This window comes from Canis lupus, chromosome 26 (assembly GCF_003254725.2).
Source record: "Canis lupus dingo isolate Sandy chromosome 26, ASM325472v2, whole genome shotgun sequence".
Classification (NCBI taxonomy): Eukaryota; Metazoa; Chordata; class Mammalia; order Carnivora; family Canidae; genus Canis; species Canis lupus.
This window is the reverse complement of record NC_064268.1, coordinates 5,803,346-5,821,324: the sequence shown is the minus strand read 5'-3', so window position 1 is coordinate 5,821,324 and position 17,979 is coordinate 5,803,346. Positions and strand designations below refer to the sequence as shown.

Below are 17,979 nucleotides of genomic sequence, written 5' to 3'. Positions count from 1 at the left end.
ATTTAACCAACCTCCCAATGTCCTAAGACATGTGGACATTTGTCAACAACTGTCCTTCACCTTACAAATCACATGCTGGTTTCCTATTAGATCTGCTTCTTACAGAGTCTGTTCAGCTTAACAGTCGCCCGGGGAGCTCAGTCCACAACAGGGCAGAAGGGGAAAACAAGAGCTCTGCCTTGAGGGGCTCTATCCGGTTCGGGACATGGGGAGCCTGCAGTGCGTTACTGGAGACCCAGAGGAGAGAGAAGATGGAGAGGTAGGAGTTCTTAGAAGAGGCACTGTTCCAGCTGGGTTTTGAAGTGTGTGTAGGAGTTTTCCAGGGAGATGAAGGTCAGGGGAACAGCACAGGCCTCTGTTTTAAAGATGGAGCAGTGAGGACCCCTGGGTGGCTCAGCAGTTGAGCGTAGGTCGTGATCCCCAGGTGCTGGGATCGAGTCCATCATTGGGCTCCCAACAGGCAGCCCGTCTCCCTCTGCCTGTGTCTCTGCCTCTCTCTGCCTCTCATGAATAAATAAAATCTTTTAAAAAATAAAATAAAGATGGAGTAGTGAGAAAACCAAACAATATGGGAGTCTAATGAGTTCTTGGGGGGTTGAGGACTGGTTGGTTGGGCTTGGAAGACAGAGTGGGCCCTCCCCAGGTGACAGGAGGCCATGAGCTCTCCCTATACCCTGCAAACACCCCTGTGTTGGGTCAGGGCCACCAGCCCTCAGAGGAGACAGAAGTGCTAGATAGTGTCAGCTCTGAGGCCATGGGGTCAGAGGCTGGCAGAGATGACCGTGTGGACTGAGACTTGTGCCCCACCCCCATCACTCTGGTCTGACTGCAGCTTAGGGAGGGGCCAAGGGATTCTGGGTGGCACCAGCATGTGTGGCCAAATCCTGGTGGCTGGCGTGGTCAACACAAGCTGACCTGCCCCGGGCTCCAGATGGGGCTGACCTATATGCTGACCAGGCAGGTCCCAGCCAGGACAAGACCCTTTGCTGGCCCGACACTGCCACCTGCCTGCCGGCCTCAATAGTACATACAGTCCAGATGCCCGGCCAGATGCTGTAGATGGAGGAGCACAAGGCCCACTGCCACTGGGGGCAGGCACTCACAATGTCCCCAAGGCTACACAGAACATTATCACTAGGCCAGGCTCCAGGCCTCTGCTCATCTTGCCTCATGGCACAGGCCTGCAGGAGAAACTTAGGGTGATACAGAGTGCCAGGGAGGTTGGGCAGTTACCTGGACTTAGACCCGTCCTCTGCCCCATTCCTGGGGCCTCCCGGATACACACCCTCAGCAGTGGGGAGGTGGGGTGCTGGCTACCCCAGGAAGCTAGGTAGCACCAGACTGGAGGCTGGGGAGGGGATGGCGATTTCTGCCTCCAGTGGATCCTGGTTCTCTCTATGCCTGCCCAAATCCCATGGGGTCTCTACAGTGCTGAGGGTAGGGCTGGGGTCTGACGTCTGGTGAGGGCCAGGGGTGCCCTGGGCCTGCAGCCACCCTTGCTGGCGACTCCTCACTGGAGCCTTGCAAGACTGGTTCCGACTATTCCCTTGGCCAGACACACCTGTTTGCAAACAGGCTGGGACAGCCTGGGTCCCTCCCCGGGTGGACCAAGGGGCCAGCACCCACAGGGCTGAGAGGCCAAGAGGCAGGGACAGGGCATATTCCAGGACCATGACATCCAGGCTCGGCATGATGAGCAGAAAGAGAACCTGCCCTGCTTAGAAGACCTTATAAGCTTCATCTCTAGCTCCTGACCCCTATGAGGGGCAGAGGACCCCCCTTCCAAAGTCCTCAAAGCTCCCAAGGGTTTCAGGGTCCTGGAGACCCAGGGCCACCCCCAAGAGCAGACCCAGGACTAGGCACGGCAGCCAGAGGCCTTCCCACGGTGTGCATGTCCTAGCTGCCTGCTGTCTGTGTGCACGTTAGGCAGTCGAGGGGCTGTGGCCTAGCCTCATTCAGCAGACAGAACCTGAGAGGGACACAAGTCGGTGGCTGCTCACCCCACAGAGCAGGGCTGGCCTTGGCTCTGCTGGGGTGGAGTTTTTCTGAATTCAGACCAGTAACACGGGGGTGGCTGACAGGTGGCTACTTGGCTCTCGGCTGCAGGGGGGCACTTAGGCCAGGCCAGACTAGGGGGAAGAGCACCGGAGGGTGCTCCTCCCTCTGGGTGGACAGACGGTGGGTACCTGCACACACAGGCATGCAGATGGGACGGTGGGCAGCAAGGATTCCCGAATGTCCTTCCTCAATCACACCCACCCAGCCGGGCAGTGGGGGCTGAGACTGGCACCTGTGAGCCAGGACCGGGCGAGTCTGGAGGATGCAGCAGAGGCCAGGGGTGCCGACAAGGTGTACGTAGGTGAGGGGTGACAGGGACGCTGCCAGTGCCCATGGCAGACAGACACCGCATCTGCCCAAGGCCGAGAATGGCAGCCCGTCTGAAACCCAGGCTCTGCTCATAAGGAACACGGGAGGTGAAGAGCAGACTCGTTTTGGGGATGTGTCACACTAAAACTGCAAGAAGCAACTTGGTGGCTATTTCAAGACACAAGCTGGTGAGGACTGCTGTCTCTTCTGTCTCGTGTTTGAAGAAGGTGGTGACGGCAAGGGGTCCGATTCTTAATACGATGTTGGCACGAATGAAATTAAAAGTATTTAACGATTACGGATCGATGGTGGTGAACCTGAACATCCTCACCGTAAGTGTGATGCTCTCTCCATGGGTGTGAGAGCGGGGAGCCCTCCCCCCAGGGGCGTGAGGACACCGTACCCCTACACACACACAGGGTGCACACACTGGTGTGCATACTTGGTACCGTCCCTTCCCAGGGAGGAATGTCTAACACCCTAACCACGGGTGTGACTGTGGGATGCCCTCACGGTGACTCTCCGACCCTGGGCAGAAATAACTCAACCGCAGAGGGAACATGTCGGGGGCATTTCGTTCGGGGGGAGATTTCCTTGCCCCTCCAGGTTATGGCTCCTGCTGTCCCCCGAAACTCCAGGTGCCCGCCCTCTGGCCGCCCTGTCCAAGCTAGAGAAGACACCTTTGTCACTTGAGTATAATTCGCTTTTTAATGAGAACAATGTGTGTAAATGACAGAACGCCACCGCCGTGCGCAGGTGGCGGTCACAGAATACCCATCAAGTTTATTCTGCCCAAGGAAGGGAAGGAGGGAGGGCGCAGGGTGCTCACGAGCCGCAGCCCCGCCCCCCCAGGCCTGTGGCCGATGGGCTCACTGCCTGGTGGCCTGCACACGTCTCTTGAACGATAAGCAGAGATCGAAAGCACAGCAGCAATAATACTGGGTAAAGTCCTTCCTTGCGTAAAACATCTGAATTAATTCATTGAAGGTATCAAAAATATACCCTGTAAACCAATACATCATTTACACCTGCCTTTCCTTCCCACCGCTGCGGCGACGCTGTGCGAGACAGATAGTCCAGTTCCTCGGAGCGTCCGCTCGCCCCAGACCGCACCCTTTCGCCCACCCATCCGGCCCAACTGGGTTTCCGGCAGTCTCGTTGACTGGGGCAGTCCATGGAGCCCGGGACAAGAGCGTGGGGGGCTGAACAGGGCCCGTGTCCGTCTGTCCAGAGCGAGAAGCGGAATGGGGACAAGGGAGGGTGCGGGGGCTGCTAGCTCAGTTTAGACTTTGGTTCCAAATGTGATAAGGGGGGAGGCAGTGGCGTGGGAGGTGCGTGGTCATCCTGCTTTGGGTCCCTGGCCGCCCCGGCTGCGTGCGTGTGGCCACCACACACCACCGCGCCCCCTCCCTGGCCCCTCCCCTCCCGAGCACCAGGTAAACATCCCCTGAGTAAGGTCACTGCACAGGACCAGCCCGGGGCGGGAGTCGTAGTTAAGGCTTTAGACAGGCAAGGATGCCAGCTCTGGACGGACGGACGGGCGCGCAGGCAGACTCAGGGGCTCCTTCCTCAGTGGGGGAAGTCGGCGGCTGCCCCACTCCTTGCCCCGCTGTTCTGGCCACTCGCTGGGTCCCGGTGCCGCCCCCCACCCCGTTCTGACAGTCACTCGCTGTCGGAGAGCGTCTCGTACTGAGAGCAGAGCAGCGGCTTGGGCTCCTCGTCCCAGGCATGGTGGGGGCCGGCAAGGGGCCCGCTGCCTGCAGGGAGGCCAGGTGGGGGTGGGGAGGCCATGACACCCGCCTGGAGCCGCATGATCAGGGGGTTGTAAGGAAATGGTGTGGAACCTGCCAGAAAGACCAGGAGAGACCATCAGGAGGCCCCCATGGGCTGGGCACTCCAGGCCCACCTGCCCACCTCACCTCAGCTTCCCATGTCTGGCCGCTGTCCCAACACCTCTTAACCCCTGCGAGGTTTCTCAAAACCACAAGGGTCTCCTCACCAATGCCACCCCCGCCCCATCATCATGCCCTGACCACCTTCACCTAGACCAGCAGCGGCCTCTCTGCAGTTCCTGCCCTTGCTCCTTGGGTCTCTTCTACAGCCAAGGGCTCTCTTGAACCTACATCAGATCAAGCACTTCCCCATTTACAACCTTCCAGGGCCTCCTCATGCTCACGAAGCAAACTTGGCTCCATGACCAGCAAAGCCTGTGGTATCGGCTCCCTCCTCGCTCCCTGAACCTTCCCTCTTCTCCGGTCAGGACCAGAGGCCAGCCTCCCTGGACAGCATGCAACACACCCCCTCTCCCTACCTGGGCCCCAGTTCTCATAAAAGAGGTCAGAGCACACAGTCTGCATGCACACAGTAGGTGCTCAGGCACCCCTGATGACCTGGGCCCCCTGCCTATGGGCAGCCAGCAGGCCCACGCACCCACCGCTCCCCGATGCGCACCTGCCGATGAAGGCCGGTCCTCCCACACGCGGTTGGTGAGCGGGGTCCGGCGGTTGCAGTCCCCCTCCGAGTGTACCGAAGACACGGAGGGCGGCCGGTCCCCAGATGCCAGGCCCGGGGCTGGGGACTTGGCTTTTCGGCTGCTGGGTCTGCCAGAGACTTTGGCCTTTCCACCACCACCTGTGAGGGGACACATGGAAAAGGGTGATGTCAGATTGTGGAGATGGCACTCATGTGGGGGTAGGGGTGGCGGTGGTGGGGAGGCCCCCAGGAGGGGCAGGACGCGTCAACCTGATGGACAGACCCAGCCCTGGGCCTGATTCTGGAGGTGGGTTTCTACTAGGGAAGTGGGATGAACTACTTTCAAAAGCCACTCAGGCTGCCCTGAGGCCCACCTGCCATCCGGGGCACGAAGCCTTAGGCCTCTGGCTTGACCCGGACCATTGCCCCAGGACTGTGCTGGGGCTGGGAAGGCTATAGGCCCTTTGCAGAGAAGCTGGGACCCCTGGGGCCAGGCCTGGGCCCCCACTAAGTCCAGAAACTCTTCCTGGGACCAAACCGTCCAGGTTGGACAAATGGGCCCTAGGTCTCCCTGCTCGGCCCTTGCTCAGACATGCAGAGGTACAGAGAGGGAGCTGGCTCCTCTGGCTTCCCTGACTCCTCGGAGTTTGGGCCTGGCACACAGACAGTGGTCTCCTCACCATCAGATCTCAAGTCAGCCAGGGTCACACACAGGTGGCCCCAGTGGATGTCCAGCCCACGGGCCTGGCTGTCACGAGCCAGGCTGCCACAAGCCCAGGGGTCACCCTGACCCAGAGGTGGGCCCTTTGCTCTAGCCTGATTTCCCCCAAGGAGACACAAAATGGGCCCGGACGCAGGCATCCCAGGGACCTGTGTCCAGCAGGGGAGGAAGGCAGGGCAGGGCTCGGACAGCAGTGAGTGTTTTTAGAAAAGCAGCAGCTCCTTTGGACCTAGTGGGAAGGGGGGATGGGTGGGGGCTGGGGCCGTGCCCGCCCAGATGGGGATTAGCCGACTCCAGAACCACGTCAAACAGGCACAAAAATAAAGTCACAAGCTCCAAAGCTGGAGGGGGCTGGTCAGAGGACCGCGGAGGCACAAGATTACGGACACTGGGATGGGGACAGGCGGGGCGGGTGGGGCTGGAGGGCCGAGGCAGGGGAGGCCTGCAGACCTGGCGAGGTGAGTGCGTGTTCGCTCCGTCCGTCAGCAGCGGTTATGGGTATAGCAGCGGGCAGGCTGGCACTGGCATTCAGAGGGTTAAAAGCATTGGCGCTGAGCGGGGGCTCCTCCCACTGATCATATTTACCCATGAGCGCCTTTCTAATAATGGCCTCCAGCCCCATGTTGGTGCTGGCATGCTCCTGCACCGCCTGGCTTCTGCAGGTCATAAGGCCTGGGAGAGAGACACACACACACACACACACACACACACATACACACACACACGGGGGCCAGGAAGGGCCGGAGGGACAACAGACGGAGGGAGAGAGAAGCAGAGAGAAGGGAGAGAGAGGAGAAGAGAGAATACACAGTGAACACATTTTGGCAAAGCAACATGTTTCTTCATTTCCCTAGTTCCCCCCCCCCCCCGCCCTCATTTTCCTGCAGCGTGTTGATGGGGTAGACTTGGGCCCTGGGGATTAGGGGCTTGGGAGGCAAGGTGACCACCCCCCAGTCTCTCCCACTCTGCCCTCTGGGGTATCAGAAGCCCCGCTGGCCCCACAAATCCCAGCTGGGGCTGCTTCTCTTCTAAAATTCCAAGGGGCCTTGAGATGGAATCGGGGAAGGGGTGTGTGTGTGTGTGTGTGTGTGTGTGTGTGTGTGTGTGTCAGGGGGTGGGAATCAGAAGGATACTCTGGGGAGACACAGCTGGGAAACCAGGTCAAGCCAGAGCTTGGGACTGGGTGTGTGTGTGGGTCCACCCTGGGTCTCCTGGGGCTGGCGGGGGCTGAGGAAGAGACTCTGGAAGGGAAGGTGACCCCCACGAGGTCCGGGACCCTCAGCACACCCCCACCAGCTGCCCCCCAAGCTGAGCCTAACTCTCCTCCCCCACCTTTCCCCACCCGGGAGCCACTAAGAGAAAGAGGTGCAGAGACGGACGGTGAGGTGAGGTGGGGGTCGTAGCCATGCAGTTACGGTGCGTGCGGGGGGACAGGGCAGAGCTAGAGACGCTTGCATGACCGCCCTCAGCGCGGTGATCTCGTCACAAAGTGGTCGAATCAACAGACTGGTCCCCAACAGTCCCTGCAGACACCCACTATGTAGCCACGTGAACTCAGCCTTTGTCATTCACCAGGTGTTCTGTCCCTTTCTCATTTTCTTGTAGATCATTCTGGGGACTTTCACAAACCCTGGGGGCATCTCTTCTCAGCATTTTTGCTAAACCAGATTTTGCCAACGAAGCTCAAGTCCCCTCTGCCTGCCGTCCTTGGGCAACATCTGCAAGGATTTTAAAACTTCCACTCTGGCGAAGTGCGTGAATACCAGGCAGCCGGCAAGTGGGTCTTTCTGCCCCCGGCTCGTCTATGAACTACACTGACGGCTTCTCAGTGGCTTTGAGGATCACATTTCTGGGCAGTAACCGTTTGCTCCCTGCGTTTTGTTTTTCCTTTCTTCCTTTTAGCTCCAAACTTGGTCACAGCCTGGGACACATTCTCTACCTTTTTAGCTGTGTCTCAGGCACATTTCACCAGCACTTAAAAAAAAGTGAGTCGGGGGGCTGGGGAGCCATGTCTCTCAAGAAAACGCAGTATTTCCAGCATGGGGTGGGCACTGGGAAAAAAAAAAATTTGTGATCCTCCAGGCTAAGAAAATAGTGCGAAGTGGAAAAGATGATGTGAGCTGTACAGGCTGCGGCAGTTTCTTGGTGGATCTAGCGATCCCAGATGCTCCGGAGGCTTCCACTCAAGGTCGCAGGTGTGGGATCTGACAGTGCCAGGCAGGAAGGAAGCTTGACTGCCTCCAGTTACAAAGGCAAAGTCTGATGTGGGGCCAAGCAACAGAGACTGGGGCCCGGGGAAATGTGTGTGCACACGCATGCTAAACTGCTTACAGAAAAGTCAAATATGATTTACACAGAAGTCTCAGCACAGATCTTCATCATACCCCTGCATGGATCTCTATGGACAGAAGTATCTGGTGTGTCCACTGCCTGTGTCAAGATTTACAACATTCTGGAAACATTCATTTCTAACCGTCTTGTTGGTTCGACCAAATTGTCTCCTCCCTGTTGTCCGAGGCCCAGTGAAGCCCCCTGGATCTAGTCTCTGGGTAGATAGATGAGCCTTGGTTAAAACCCCCACTTGGAGGTTCTGATTACCTTCAATTTTGATAAAATCCAATGGTTGTCTTTTGCTCACCACATTCCCAGGGCTTGAGGCCTCTCATGGCCCCAGGGAAGGCCAGCCTATCTCCTCTCTGCTCCTCTGGCCTCAGATTCCCACTGAAGGCCCAGGACATAGAGGACACAGCCCTGCCAACGACCCTGGCACCCCCACCCCACTGGACAGGGTCTGCCCACGGAGGCACCAGTCCTGAGCTGGTCTGGGCTCAGTCTCTGTATGCTGGACTTTGGAAGGCATGTCCCTAAAACCCCACCCCTGGTCCTTCTGCGCAGCAGGAGAAACACACACTGTGGCCCCTACCAGAGGCTGGGGACCCAACCCTCAGCATCTGCCAAGTCCAAAATATCATAGCAGGCTGAAGCTTTAGTTTCAAAACGTGTGGGAGTTTTCACCCATCTCCATAATACATCTTCGTTGTTCCCCGAGCTGGTCTGAATGTTCGAGTACAACTGATGTTCTCTATAAAAATGCTCACTTGGACTGTTAGAGAAGCCTGTGTGCACCAAGCACACGCCCACACTCCCGGTCCACACTCAGATCTCCACCAGAGGCCCCGCCTTAGAGCTGGTGTTTCCAGATAGTTGTGTGTGCACCTGACTCTGTACTAAACATACTGGGAGGCCTTGAAATGTAACTCCAATGTAGACTCCTTGCAAAGCCTTGCCAGCCTTATGTGTATTTCCCCACTGCTGGGTTTGCCAAGTCCAGAGGGAAGGATAAGGATACACTTGACCTAAAAGGCTTCCCCTTCATCATGACTATGGCTAGGGTGAAAGCCACACTCCCTAAGTCTCCTTCCAGATCCCACACACCAGCTTAACCTCCCCAGCACGCAGCCATGACAGGGGATGGGGAAAGTGGGGAGGGGGCTGGCGGCCATGTAGCCCAGGCTGGACAGTTACCTGCTCCGGTGATGGCAGGCATGTTGAAGATCTCCGTCCCGGGCTGGCCGATATCTGGGGGGAGCAGGTGACAAGATGGGTAAGGCCTAAGGGCCCACTGGTCCTAGGGGCAGTCACCTGCCCCCACCTGTCCTCTAGTCTAGGCAAGGTGCACCATGTGGGGAATCCATTCAGTGTATACAGATTCACAAGGTCTGGGGCAGGGCTACATATGCTGCATCTCCAACCAGCTTGCCAGGGCTGCTGACCTGCTGGCCCACAGACTGCACTTGGCAGGGCTCTGGCGCTACCAGCCTGCAATGGTCTAGCCCCAGAAAGTTTCAGGAAAGGCCCTACAATGCCCCCAGACTCCCCTACCAGCTAATGAGCCCCCAGCTAGGGCCTGTGGCAGCTTCTACACGTGCTGTGATCTGCTATGTGCCAGGCACTGTGCTAAGGGTGGGGGAGTTAGGACTTACATCCAGCAGCCCCATAAATGGAAAAAACATGTGTGATGAGCACTGTTAGCTGGGAATACACACAGGACCCTTGGGCGGGCAGGCCCCCAATCCCTGATACCCAGGATGGGGCTTGGCACACACCCATTCCTGCAGGAATTCACCACATGCCCATAGTGTGCCGGGCACCACATCCTGTAGCAGCCAGCACCGCCAGCAAAGGAGAAGCCACCCGGAGCTCCCTGAATGTGGGGTGAAGGGTCAGTGGGACAGGTGGTCGGTGGGGCCACCAAGCTTTGGAAAGTATTCTGTGGGTTCTAGCCCTGTGCAGGCCTCCAGCCCCATAGAGGCTCCTGCTTCCTGGGGTGGGGGGGTGGGGGGTGGGGGGTGGGACGGGGACGGGGAGGGGGGCAGGCGCATGGCTTACTGTACTCGGGCTCATTCCGGTTGTGAGTGTTCAGCTTCTTGTTGATCTCCTGTTTTTTAGATTTGACCATGGCAGAGTTGCTCTCAGTCAGTTTGCTGAAGAAGGCGGGTGGCTGGCTGGTGTTGCCTGGGGACTTGGAGCCCATCCTGCTGCAAAAATCAGATGTCCCAGGTTGGCTTGCTTAGTGCTAAGCTTGCATACCTTCGTTGATGGGGCACTCATTACCTGCCATGTCTTAGAAACTCAGAACCAAGCTTCTCCTACCCCACGCCTACATCCTTAATCTCTTAGGGATTCCGTCTCCTGCAATCTTCTCTGCAGTTCATGTGTCTGGGCTTGGACTGCCTCTGGAGAGCCCCAGTTGCTCTGAGGGGCCATGCTAGTCTACCTGCAACAGCCCGGCGCCTTGGAAAGGGCCTCAGGAACTGCGCGTGCAACCAGAGCGCACCTTTCCTACGGCCCACAGTCCTGGCTGCCTCCTATCTCCACCCACCTGACTGGCCTAGACGTTTAGCTCCTGATTTCTCAGGTCTTCAGCAAGTGCCCCAAGTAGGGGCCTGGCCTGAGCCCAGATACCGCAGTTCAAGGCACGCATTCTGCCATGGAGGTCCCTCGAGCTGGGACACCTGCTTAGCAGCCCGAGATCCCTGAGCCACACACGAAGTGCTTGTGAACCCCCAACTGCAGAGTGGTGCAGCGCAGCCGCGAGTCGAGCCCCAGGAGAGCAGGGGCGTCATGGAGGTACCTGGTCTCGGCCTGCTCCCCATCCCGGTACAGCAGCGGGTACATGGTGCTTCGGGGATGCCCGGGCTCTGCCAAGCCCTCTGGTGGGGACACAGGTTCGATAGCATCCTCGCTGCTGCCCAGGGCTGACGTCTTGCTTGGCTCTGGAGACCTGAACAGACAGAGGGTGCTGGCTGTACTCAGAGTCCAGTGCTCCACCCCAAGATGACACAGGGATGCGCCCCTCTCTCCACTGCTGTCCCAGCCCTGCCCCGCTCCATGTCAGAGCTCGGCCACTCTTCCCACAGAGGGCCGGAGGGCTGCTCTTTTAAGCTTTGTGGGCCACGTGTGGTCTCCGCTGTAGTTTCTTCTTTTACCATCTTTTAAAAATATAAGACCACTTTTAGCTCCTGGACTGTGGGCTGGACTTGGCCCATGGGTGGTAGCTGACCCCTGCTGCAGCCCATGCCAGGTCCCCCACTGTTCCCCCAAGGATGTCCTGTTGCCTTCCCACCCTTGTGCCTGACTCATGTGGCACCTTGAGTGGATCCCTTCAACAGAGAGAAGGGACTGCCCCAAAGCCCAGCACTCCTGGGGGACCCAGAGATGAGTGTGTGTGTCTCCAGGGAGGCTGCTAAGAGCACAGAGCTCTGGTTCGAATCCTGGCTCTGCCACTTACTGGCTGTGCACCTGTGGATGAATGGATTCCCTCTCCATACCTCGGTGCCTTCATTGGTGAAATGGGGATAATATTGCCTGCACTTGCTGGGCTGGTGGTAAGAATTCCAGTAACATGTGTGAAGTACTTATTAGCTCGGTGTCCGGAGCCCACAGATTGTGATGCACATGTCAGCTACTACCTACTGGCACTGTGCCCTTGAGCAAACTCCCGCATTTCCCTCAGCCTCAGTTTCTCCTCTGTGCATGCATAACAGGGGCGTCTTGCACTTGTTCAACCCTTCCCCACAGACATATGATGAAAGCCTCCCAGAAGCGGAACAACAAGGCCACCTGTCCCTGACACTTACCTTTTGCCCCCTTCACTGTGGGGTGAGCCACGAGCTGGGGCGCCATGGTCTGGGGGTGGGAGGTAGAGGTCGCTGGGTGGGCGGCGCAGGTCCAGGACCGGGCAGCTGGCTCCAGGGAAGGAGTAGAGGGGGGCAGGGAGGGGCGCGTTGAGCTGCTGTGGATGGTGCCGCGTGTAATCCTGTGTGATGACCTCCTGCAGGCCAAAGGTCAGAGCAGAGGCACAGGGTCAGGCAGCAGCCACCCCACCGGAACCTTCAGGGTGGGCAAAGGCTAGGTTGAACTTCAGGTACAGAACTAGGCTTGGTTCCTGGCTTTCTGGGTGCTTCAGGCCTGCCTACAGCAGCCTCATGGTCCCTGTGTGCGCAGGGTGGTGGCCCCTGGATGGGTCAGATTCCACTGGCCAGTATATATAAGATATGGATCATGGACTCACGCATCCCAGGCTCCATCAGCTGGAGGACGGGGCGGTTACCACATCTGAGTTTGAGGGCTTGCCCTTGCCAACCCCCACATCCTGGGTCCAGTCTGCCAGGACTCAGTTTACCCACCAGACCAAGAGGCTGTGTGTGACCCTCCCCGACCCTTCCCCAGGACCATGTCCTGGCCCAGGTTCAAAGGTGATGAGGAGGGGTGGCAGAGAAGGGGTAGTTACACTGATGTGCTGTGCCAGGGTGACCACCCTCTGGTGACCTTTGACCCCTGGGGTGGTCTGGAGCAGCGGGCTGGACGAGGACTGGCTCTCAGGCAGTGGCCGCAGGTGTGAAAGGTGTGCAGCCTCACCGCTGAGCTTCCCGGGGCCTGTAGACAGAGCAGAGCTGTTTAGGCCATGGGAGGAGGGGTGGCTGAGGTGTGTGCCTGACTGGGGGCGCATCACTGAAACCCAGCTCGACCCTGTGAGCTGTGGGGTGGGGCCAACTCCTCCCTCCCCAGTGCCCTTGGTTTTCCTACCTGCATGATGGGGTGACGGCGACCCCTCTCTCACAGGGTGGTGGTAAGTGGGATGTTTGAGGGAGTGGTGGGGTAGCCTACCTGGCTGCTTGTGCCGCAGGTCCCCCTCCAGGTGACTCTTGTCGAGCTCCTCGAGGTGCTTGGGGAGCCCCTTGTCGTGTGTCAGGCTGGGTGAACTCACAGGGCTTATGGGCTCCACTCCGTCGGGGCTGTAGCTGCCACCATGGTAACCTAGTGTGGGCAAGGCCGTGGGTCAGGCCAGTGCCAGGACCTGGGGCTAGGGCTGCCCCTCCTGGCCCGCCCTCCCATGCTGGCTGGGGCCCCCAGGCCGGAGTGGGGGCAGTGGGCAGATAGAAGTTGCGAGCCGGAGCAGGGGCTGCTGGCCAGTCAGGGGTGGGGGTACATCAAGAACGGAGAGAGCTAGAATGGTGGGGAGAGTGACAGGTGGAAGAAAAACATGGATAGATACACAGGCAGATAGGCCAGGAGATGGAGAAGGACAATGAGAAACACAGACCCATCCAGATGGTGGGGGCTGGGGGAAGAGGAGTCTCTATGGAAGGAGATGCAGGAGTATGATCAGTGGGAGGTACGACAGGGAGTGACACTCAGGTCCCAGGACCCCGCCTGGGCCGCATTCCCTGTAGCCCCCAGTTCCAGCTACCAGGAGTCCAGAGCTGGGGCCAGAGATGGGAGGCAAGGGCCAGAGAACTCTCCTCCCAGGGGATGCTGGGCAGCAGGTCAACAGGGGCGTGTGGGGCCAGAGCACCCCAATACTCCCTCACAAACCAGGCAGGGTACAGGGGTCAGCTCCTCCTGGAGAGTCAGGAGCCTCCCTCCCCTCCCTGTCTTCTGGACAGTCTGCCTTGGTGGGCGTCCTCCAAATCAGACTCACCCGTACAGCAGCAGGCGTCAGCCCAAGCCCGCAGCCCCACTCCCTGCTCCCCAAACACAGGCGCAAAGGTTGGGAGATGGGAGGCGCAGTTGAAGTCAAAATCACAGATCCATTCATTAAAGGAAAAAAAAGCGAAAATCCAAAAAAAAAAAAAATCATGATAAAACAATGTGCAAATGATGAGGTGCCCCCCAATGGGGGGGGGTGGCGTGGGTGGCAGCTTGAGGAATAACCATCAGAGCGTGCAATCGACGAGGACGAGTTTAAAAACAAAATACCAAAACCAACGAAAAACGGGGGGAAAAATAAAAAGCAAGAGATCTGAAAATATCTTTAGGCCACAAGACGGGGTGGGTGGGCGGCGGGGCCGGAAGTCTTACCATCGCGAGGGGAGTCGTTGGCCAGCGAACCTCCTTCTCGCGGCCCTTTATCGTGAGCAATTTGACGCATGATTATCGCGTCTATGAAGGTGGCCGCTGTCAGGGTGGTCTTACCCAGAGAACGGAGCTCCAGTTCCTGGATGGAAAAGGGTTTACTTTGAGTCTTTTCCCGATGCAGGTCCGGGGTCGAGGCGGGCGGCGCAGGCTGGTCCGGGCCGGCGTGGTGGGGTGCGAGGCTCTTTGCTGGGGTGCGGGCGATGGCCGAGTGACTGGAGCCGGGGGGTGCCAGGGGCCGCGGCTCGGAGCCCTTGCTGGGGGGGGAGGCAGGCTCCAGCCCGACTCGGGCCTGAGGCTTGGCAAGGAAGGCGTGGCCAGCGTCTGCCCGGGGCCGCTCCGGCCGTGCAACCCTTGGGGCCTCCTTGGGCGGCAAGACGGGCTCCATGAGGGTGGGGTAGACCCCGTCGAGAGTGCCGCCCAGTGGACAGTGGGTGGTGGGTGGGAATGTGGCAGCCGGGCGGACAGGCGAGGAGGTGGAGGTGGACCTGGGGGAGGAGAGAAGGTGGTAAGGGGGCTGGGGAAGCCACCCTGGGGTGGGGTGGGGGGTAGGGGGAGAGCCCAGGAGACTGAGGCACAGTCACTCCCTCACACTTCCACACCCTGATGGGTCCCCACTGCCCTGGGATAAATCTGCCCTCCTGACCCGGCCTGCGAGGTCCTGCCTGGTATGGCCTTACCCACCCATACATTCACCTGCTCATTTATTCACGATCTCCATCGTTCCCAGGCTTCCCACTAACTGCCTGCCATGTGTCAGGCACTGTTCTAGGAACTGCTCTAGACATTGAGGGGCTGGGATTCGAACTGGCCCAACTCCAGCCCTCAGGGCCTGTCAAGCCCAGTGTCTCTGTGAGGAGGTTCCCTGTTTTTCACTAACCCTCACTCTAGCTGCCAATGGGAAAGGCCCGACTGCCTCATGACAGTTTCTAATCAACTCATTGCTGGTATAGACAAATAGCTGGCCTTCCTATGTGAGTACTAACCGTGCTCTAAGCAGCTAGGTGCTTCTGTCTTGTGTACCTGCTGGGTGCCTGAGTCACTGAGGACAAAGCCAGTACTTCTGGGGAACAAAGCTGTCAATTCCCCTAACTGGAATTGTGGTTGGGTGGTGAGTGTGATCAGAGCAGCCAAACGGGTGTGGGTACTCGTATGAAAGCAAACTTCACCTTGGAAGAAGCACCTGCCTCGGAATAGGACCCTGGGTGGGACGGGATACCAGGGAAGCTCCCTTCCCCTCCATCAGTCAGTTCTGCTCCCAGTCCCTGGGGCGTGGGTGTCACTGGAGGGGACCTGGGCCCCTTGTGGGAGTGAGTGGACTCTGAGGGGCACACATGGGGCCTGTGGAGGCTCTCCCATTTTTACCCAGGCAAGACAGACACCATCTCCTCCCTAAAGAGCCCTGCTAAAGTCAGGGGAGGACCAGGAGAATCTCTCCCCACAGCCCTTGCTCATCTGTCCCTCTCCTTTCCACAGACTCTATCTTTGAACCCAACAATCTACCCACCTACTCATCCAACCTCCCCCACAACCTGCCACCTATCCACCCAACTCACCATCTACCCACCCAACTGTCTGCATGCTCATCTACCCACCTACCTACTCACCTCTCATTCAACCTCTATTGTTATTCATTCACCCTTCCATTTGCCCCCTCCCCCTCCATCTATCTACCCACTCACCTAATACCCACCCACCTACCCATTCATTAAGCCCAGCCATATCCACACCATGGCACCCACCTATCCACTTACTTACCACCTGTCATCCACCCACTTACCCACTCATAATCCATTTGTCTACTCACTCACCCACTTTGTCCATCCACCTAACCTTCTAACCCCATCTCCTATCCATTCACCTCCAAAATATCTGCCTGTTCACCTACCCATCACCTATCCATCTACCCTCTCACCTGCCCTTCCTTCCACCTACCCATGTATCGTCTTCATTCACCATCTGTGGGCCCTCCTGCTACCTACTCACTGACCCACCATCCATCTACCTACTTTCCTACCCATCATTCACCCCACCATCTATCTCCCAACTCATCCATCCACCTTTGCATCCACCAACCAACCACTGGCCCACCCACCTGTCCCCTCCCTTGTGCCAACCTGGCCCACCTCAGGACCGTGGGTGTGCTAGGCTCCACGGAGGTGATGATGCCCTTCATGCCCGTGTTGTGTAGCACGCTGGGTCTCTGCTGGATGGTGTCCTGGGTCCGGGGTGAGATGGGCGAGTGCTGGTGGGAGTGGGAGTGGGAGGCGGGGCGGCTGCCACCACTGCTGCTGCCCCCACCCCCGCTGCCACTGCTGCTGCTGCTCTGCTCTGTACCTGGTGGGGACAGGCTGTGGCGTCAGGGAGGCAGGCTTCACATGGCCCACGAGGACCCCCAAAGGCTGGGGCAGGGACCTCTGATGCCCTACCAGGTCTCCAGATGGGCGCGTGCTCCACTGTGGTTGTGGATGTGAGGATGGACTTCTCACGCTCCCGTTCACGCTCCCGATCTCGATCTCGCTCCCGCTCCCTCTCAGACGAGGAGGTGGCAGAGGGTTTTGTCAAGTGAGTGGGACCTCCTGCCAACCAAAAGTCCTGTGATTCAGCCCAGTGCTCAGGGAGGGCCTGGACCTGTCTTTGGGGGTGGAGAGAGGACACCCAGCCACCCTCTGTGGACGCAGGGGTCCTGACCCAGGACAGGGGCAGGGGTGTTACCTGGGGAAAGTGGGGAGCTGCTAAGTCGGCTGCTGAAGTGTTGGGGTGCTGTGGGGAGGTAGGCGAGACGGTCCATGGCGGTGGCGGGTGTGCCTGGTGTCGGAGGAACCAGCACAGGTAGATGTGGCACTTGGGACAGGTCGATGATGCCTGCAAGAGGAGGCGGGGTTGCAGGAGGGGCAGTAGGGGCCAGGCCACTTGCCAGCTGACCACCCCAGCGGTGGAGTGCAGCACGCCCTCGTGAGCAGCAGCATAGCCAGGCCACTCCCTCCTGCTTCTGAGCACCAGCCCCCCTGGACCCTTTTCTGAATGCCAGGCTCTCCCCATCCCACCTCCCCTTGGCTCCCAGACCCCAGGAGTGGTGTCCTGCAGGTGGCATCCCTGCATTACCCTGGTACACTCTTCTGCTCTTCCAGCCTCTGGCCCCATACAATCAGTTCCTCATGTTCAGTCCTCATTGTCTGAAACAACTAGACTGACTGGTTTTTCCAAATGGACTCTGACTGGTACTTGCTTGTTCCAAAAGTGTTTCCAGAGGATGACTCCAATGCACTTACAATGCAACCATGGGTTGTTTGCAAGTCAAGGGATTGGGAAATTCTAACAGTCTCCTATTTAGACCCTCTCTTTTTTTTAATGCCAAGGACCCCATATACCAAGAGTACACAGAGGCCCGTGCACACCTCCCATGTGTGCATACAGGATGCACATGGCTACCAGACACACACCCACACTCACAATCACCCACCAGGTCTGTGTGTGCGCTCAGGGCAATCCCACCTCCCAGACCTCTAAGGGGACCACACCACCATCTCAGCAAGCATACATGTGTCTTTGCACCCTCAAGCAGGCCTGGGTAGATGAGGACTAAGGCCGATTCTGGATGGGGAGGGTCTGCTCACCCACTTGCCAGCAAGTGTCCAGCCCTACTCACCTCGAGGTCCGGCGGCATAGTTGAGAGCCAGTGAGGACTCGCGGGGTGAGAGGCCCCTTAGCATGTCAGCTCGCTGGGCCATGGCGGTGGCCGCATTGTGGTGCATCTGCTGTGAGGTGATGTAATCGTTGATGATTGTCTGGCGGTTCTCCAGCGCTGCCGTGTCAGGGTAGCCTCGGATGAGGTACGGTGGATACAGGTGCGGGTAGGTAGGGTTGGGGGCCAAGTGTCGGGGCAGGTAATAGGCAGCGGCTGCAGGGAAGAGAAAGGCAAGGTCAGGCTGGTGGAAGAATGTCTCCCCACCCGTCTTTACGCCCCCCACTCCCATACCTGACAGTTTCTCCCCAAAACA

The 17,979-nt window shown here is 58.4% G+C and overlaps 1 protein-coding gene across 41 annotated transcripts in view; it reads right to left on the bottom strand.

Moving 5' to 3' along the window:
• Positions 1-3,056: 3,056 nt before the first annotated feature.
• NCOR2 (nuclear receptor corepressor 2) overlaps positions 3,057-17,979 on the bottom strand; it is a 210,645-nt gene continuing 195,722 nt past the window's right edge. For 21 of the 41 annotated variants that reach the window (XM_049101960.1, XM_049101957.1, XM_049101965.1 and 18 more), the window contains 14 exons: positions 17,628-17,879; positions 16,694-16,843; positions 16,408-16,557; positions 16,096-16,315; positions 13,925-14,466; positions 12,731-12,880; positions 12,354-12,499; positions 11,701-11,894; positions 10,695-10,844; positions 9,950-10,098; positions 9,086-9,139; positions 6,011-6,232; positions 4,819-4,998; positions 3,057-4,211 (listed from right to left, as the gene is read on the bottom strand). In XM_049101960.1, the coding sequence (XP_048957917.1) occupies positions 4,030-4,211; positions 4,819-4,998; positions 6,011-6,232; positions 9,086-9,139; positions 9,950-10,098; positions 10,695-10,844; positions 11,701-11,894; positions 12,354-12,499; positions 12,731-12,880; positions 13,925-14,466; positions 16,096-16,315; positions 16,408-16,557; positions 16,694-16,843; positions 17,628-17,879 (2,741 nt within the window). In that variant the 3' untranslated portion in view covers positions 3,057-4,029. The remainder of the gene's footprint in view (positions 4,212-4,818; positions 4,999-6,010; positions 6,233-9,085; positions 9,140-9,949; positions 10,099-10,694; positions 10,845-11,700; positions 11,895-12,353; positions 12,500-12,730; positions 12,881-13,924; positions 14,467-16,095; positions 16,316-16,407; positions 16,558-16,693; positions 16,844-17,627; positions 17,880-17,979) is intronic. The other 20 variants (XM_049101980.1, XM_049101983.1, XM_049101984.1 and 17 more) reach the window with 13 other exon arrangements.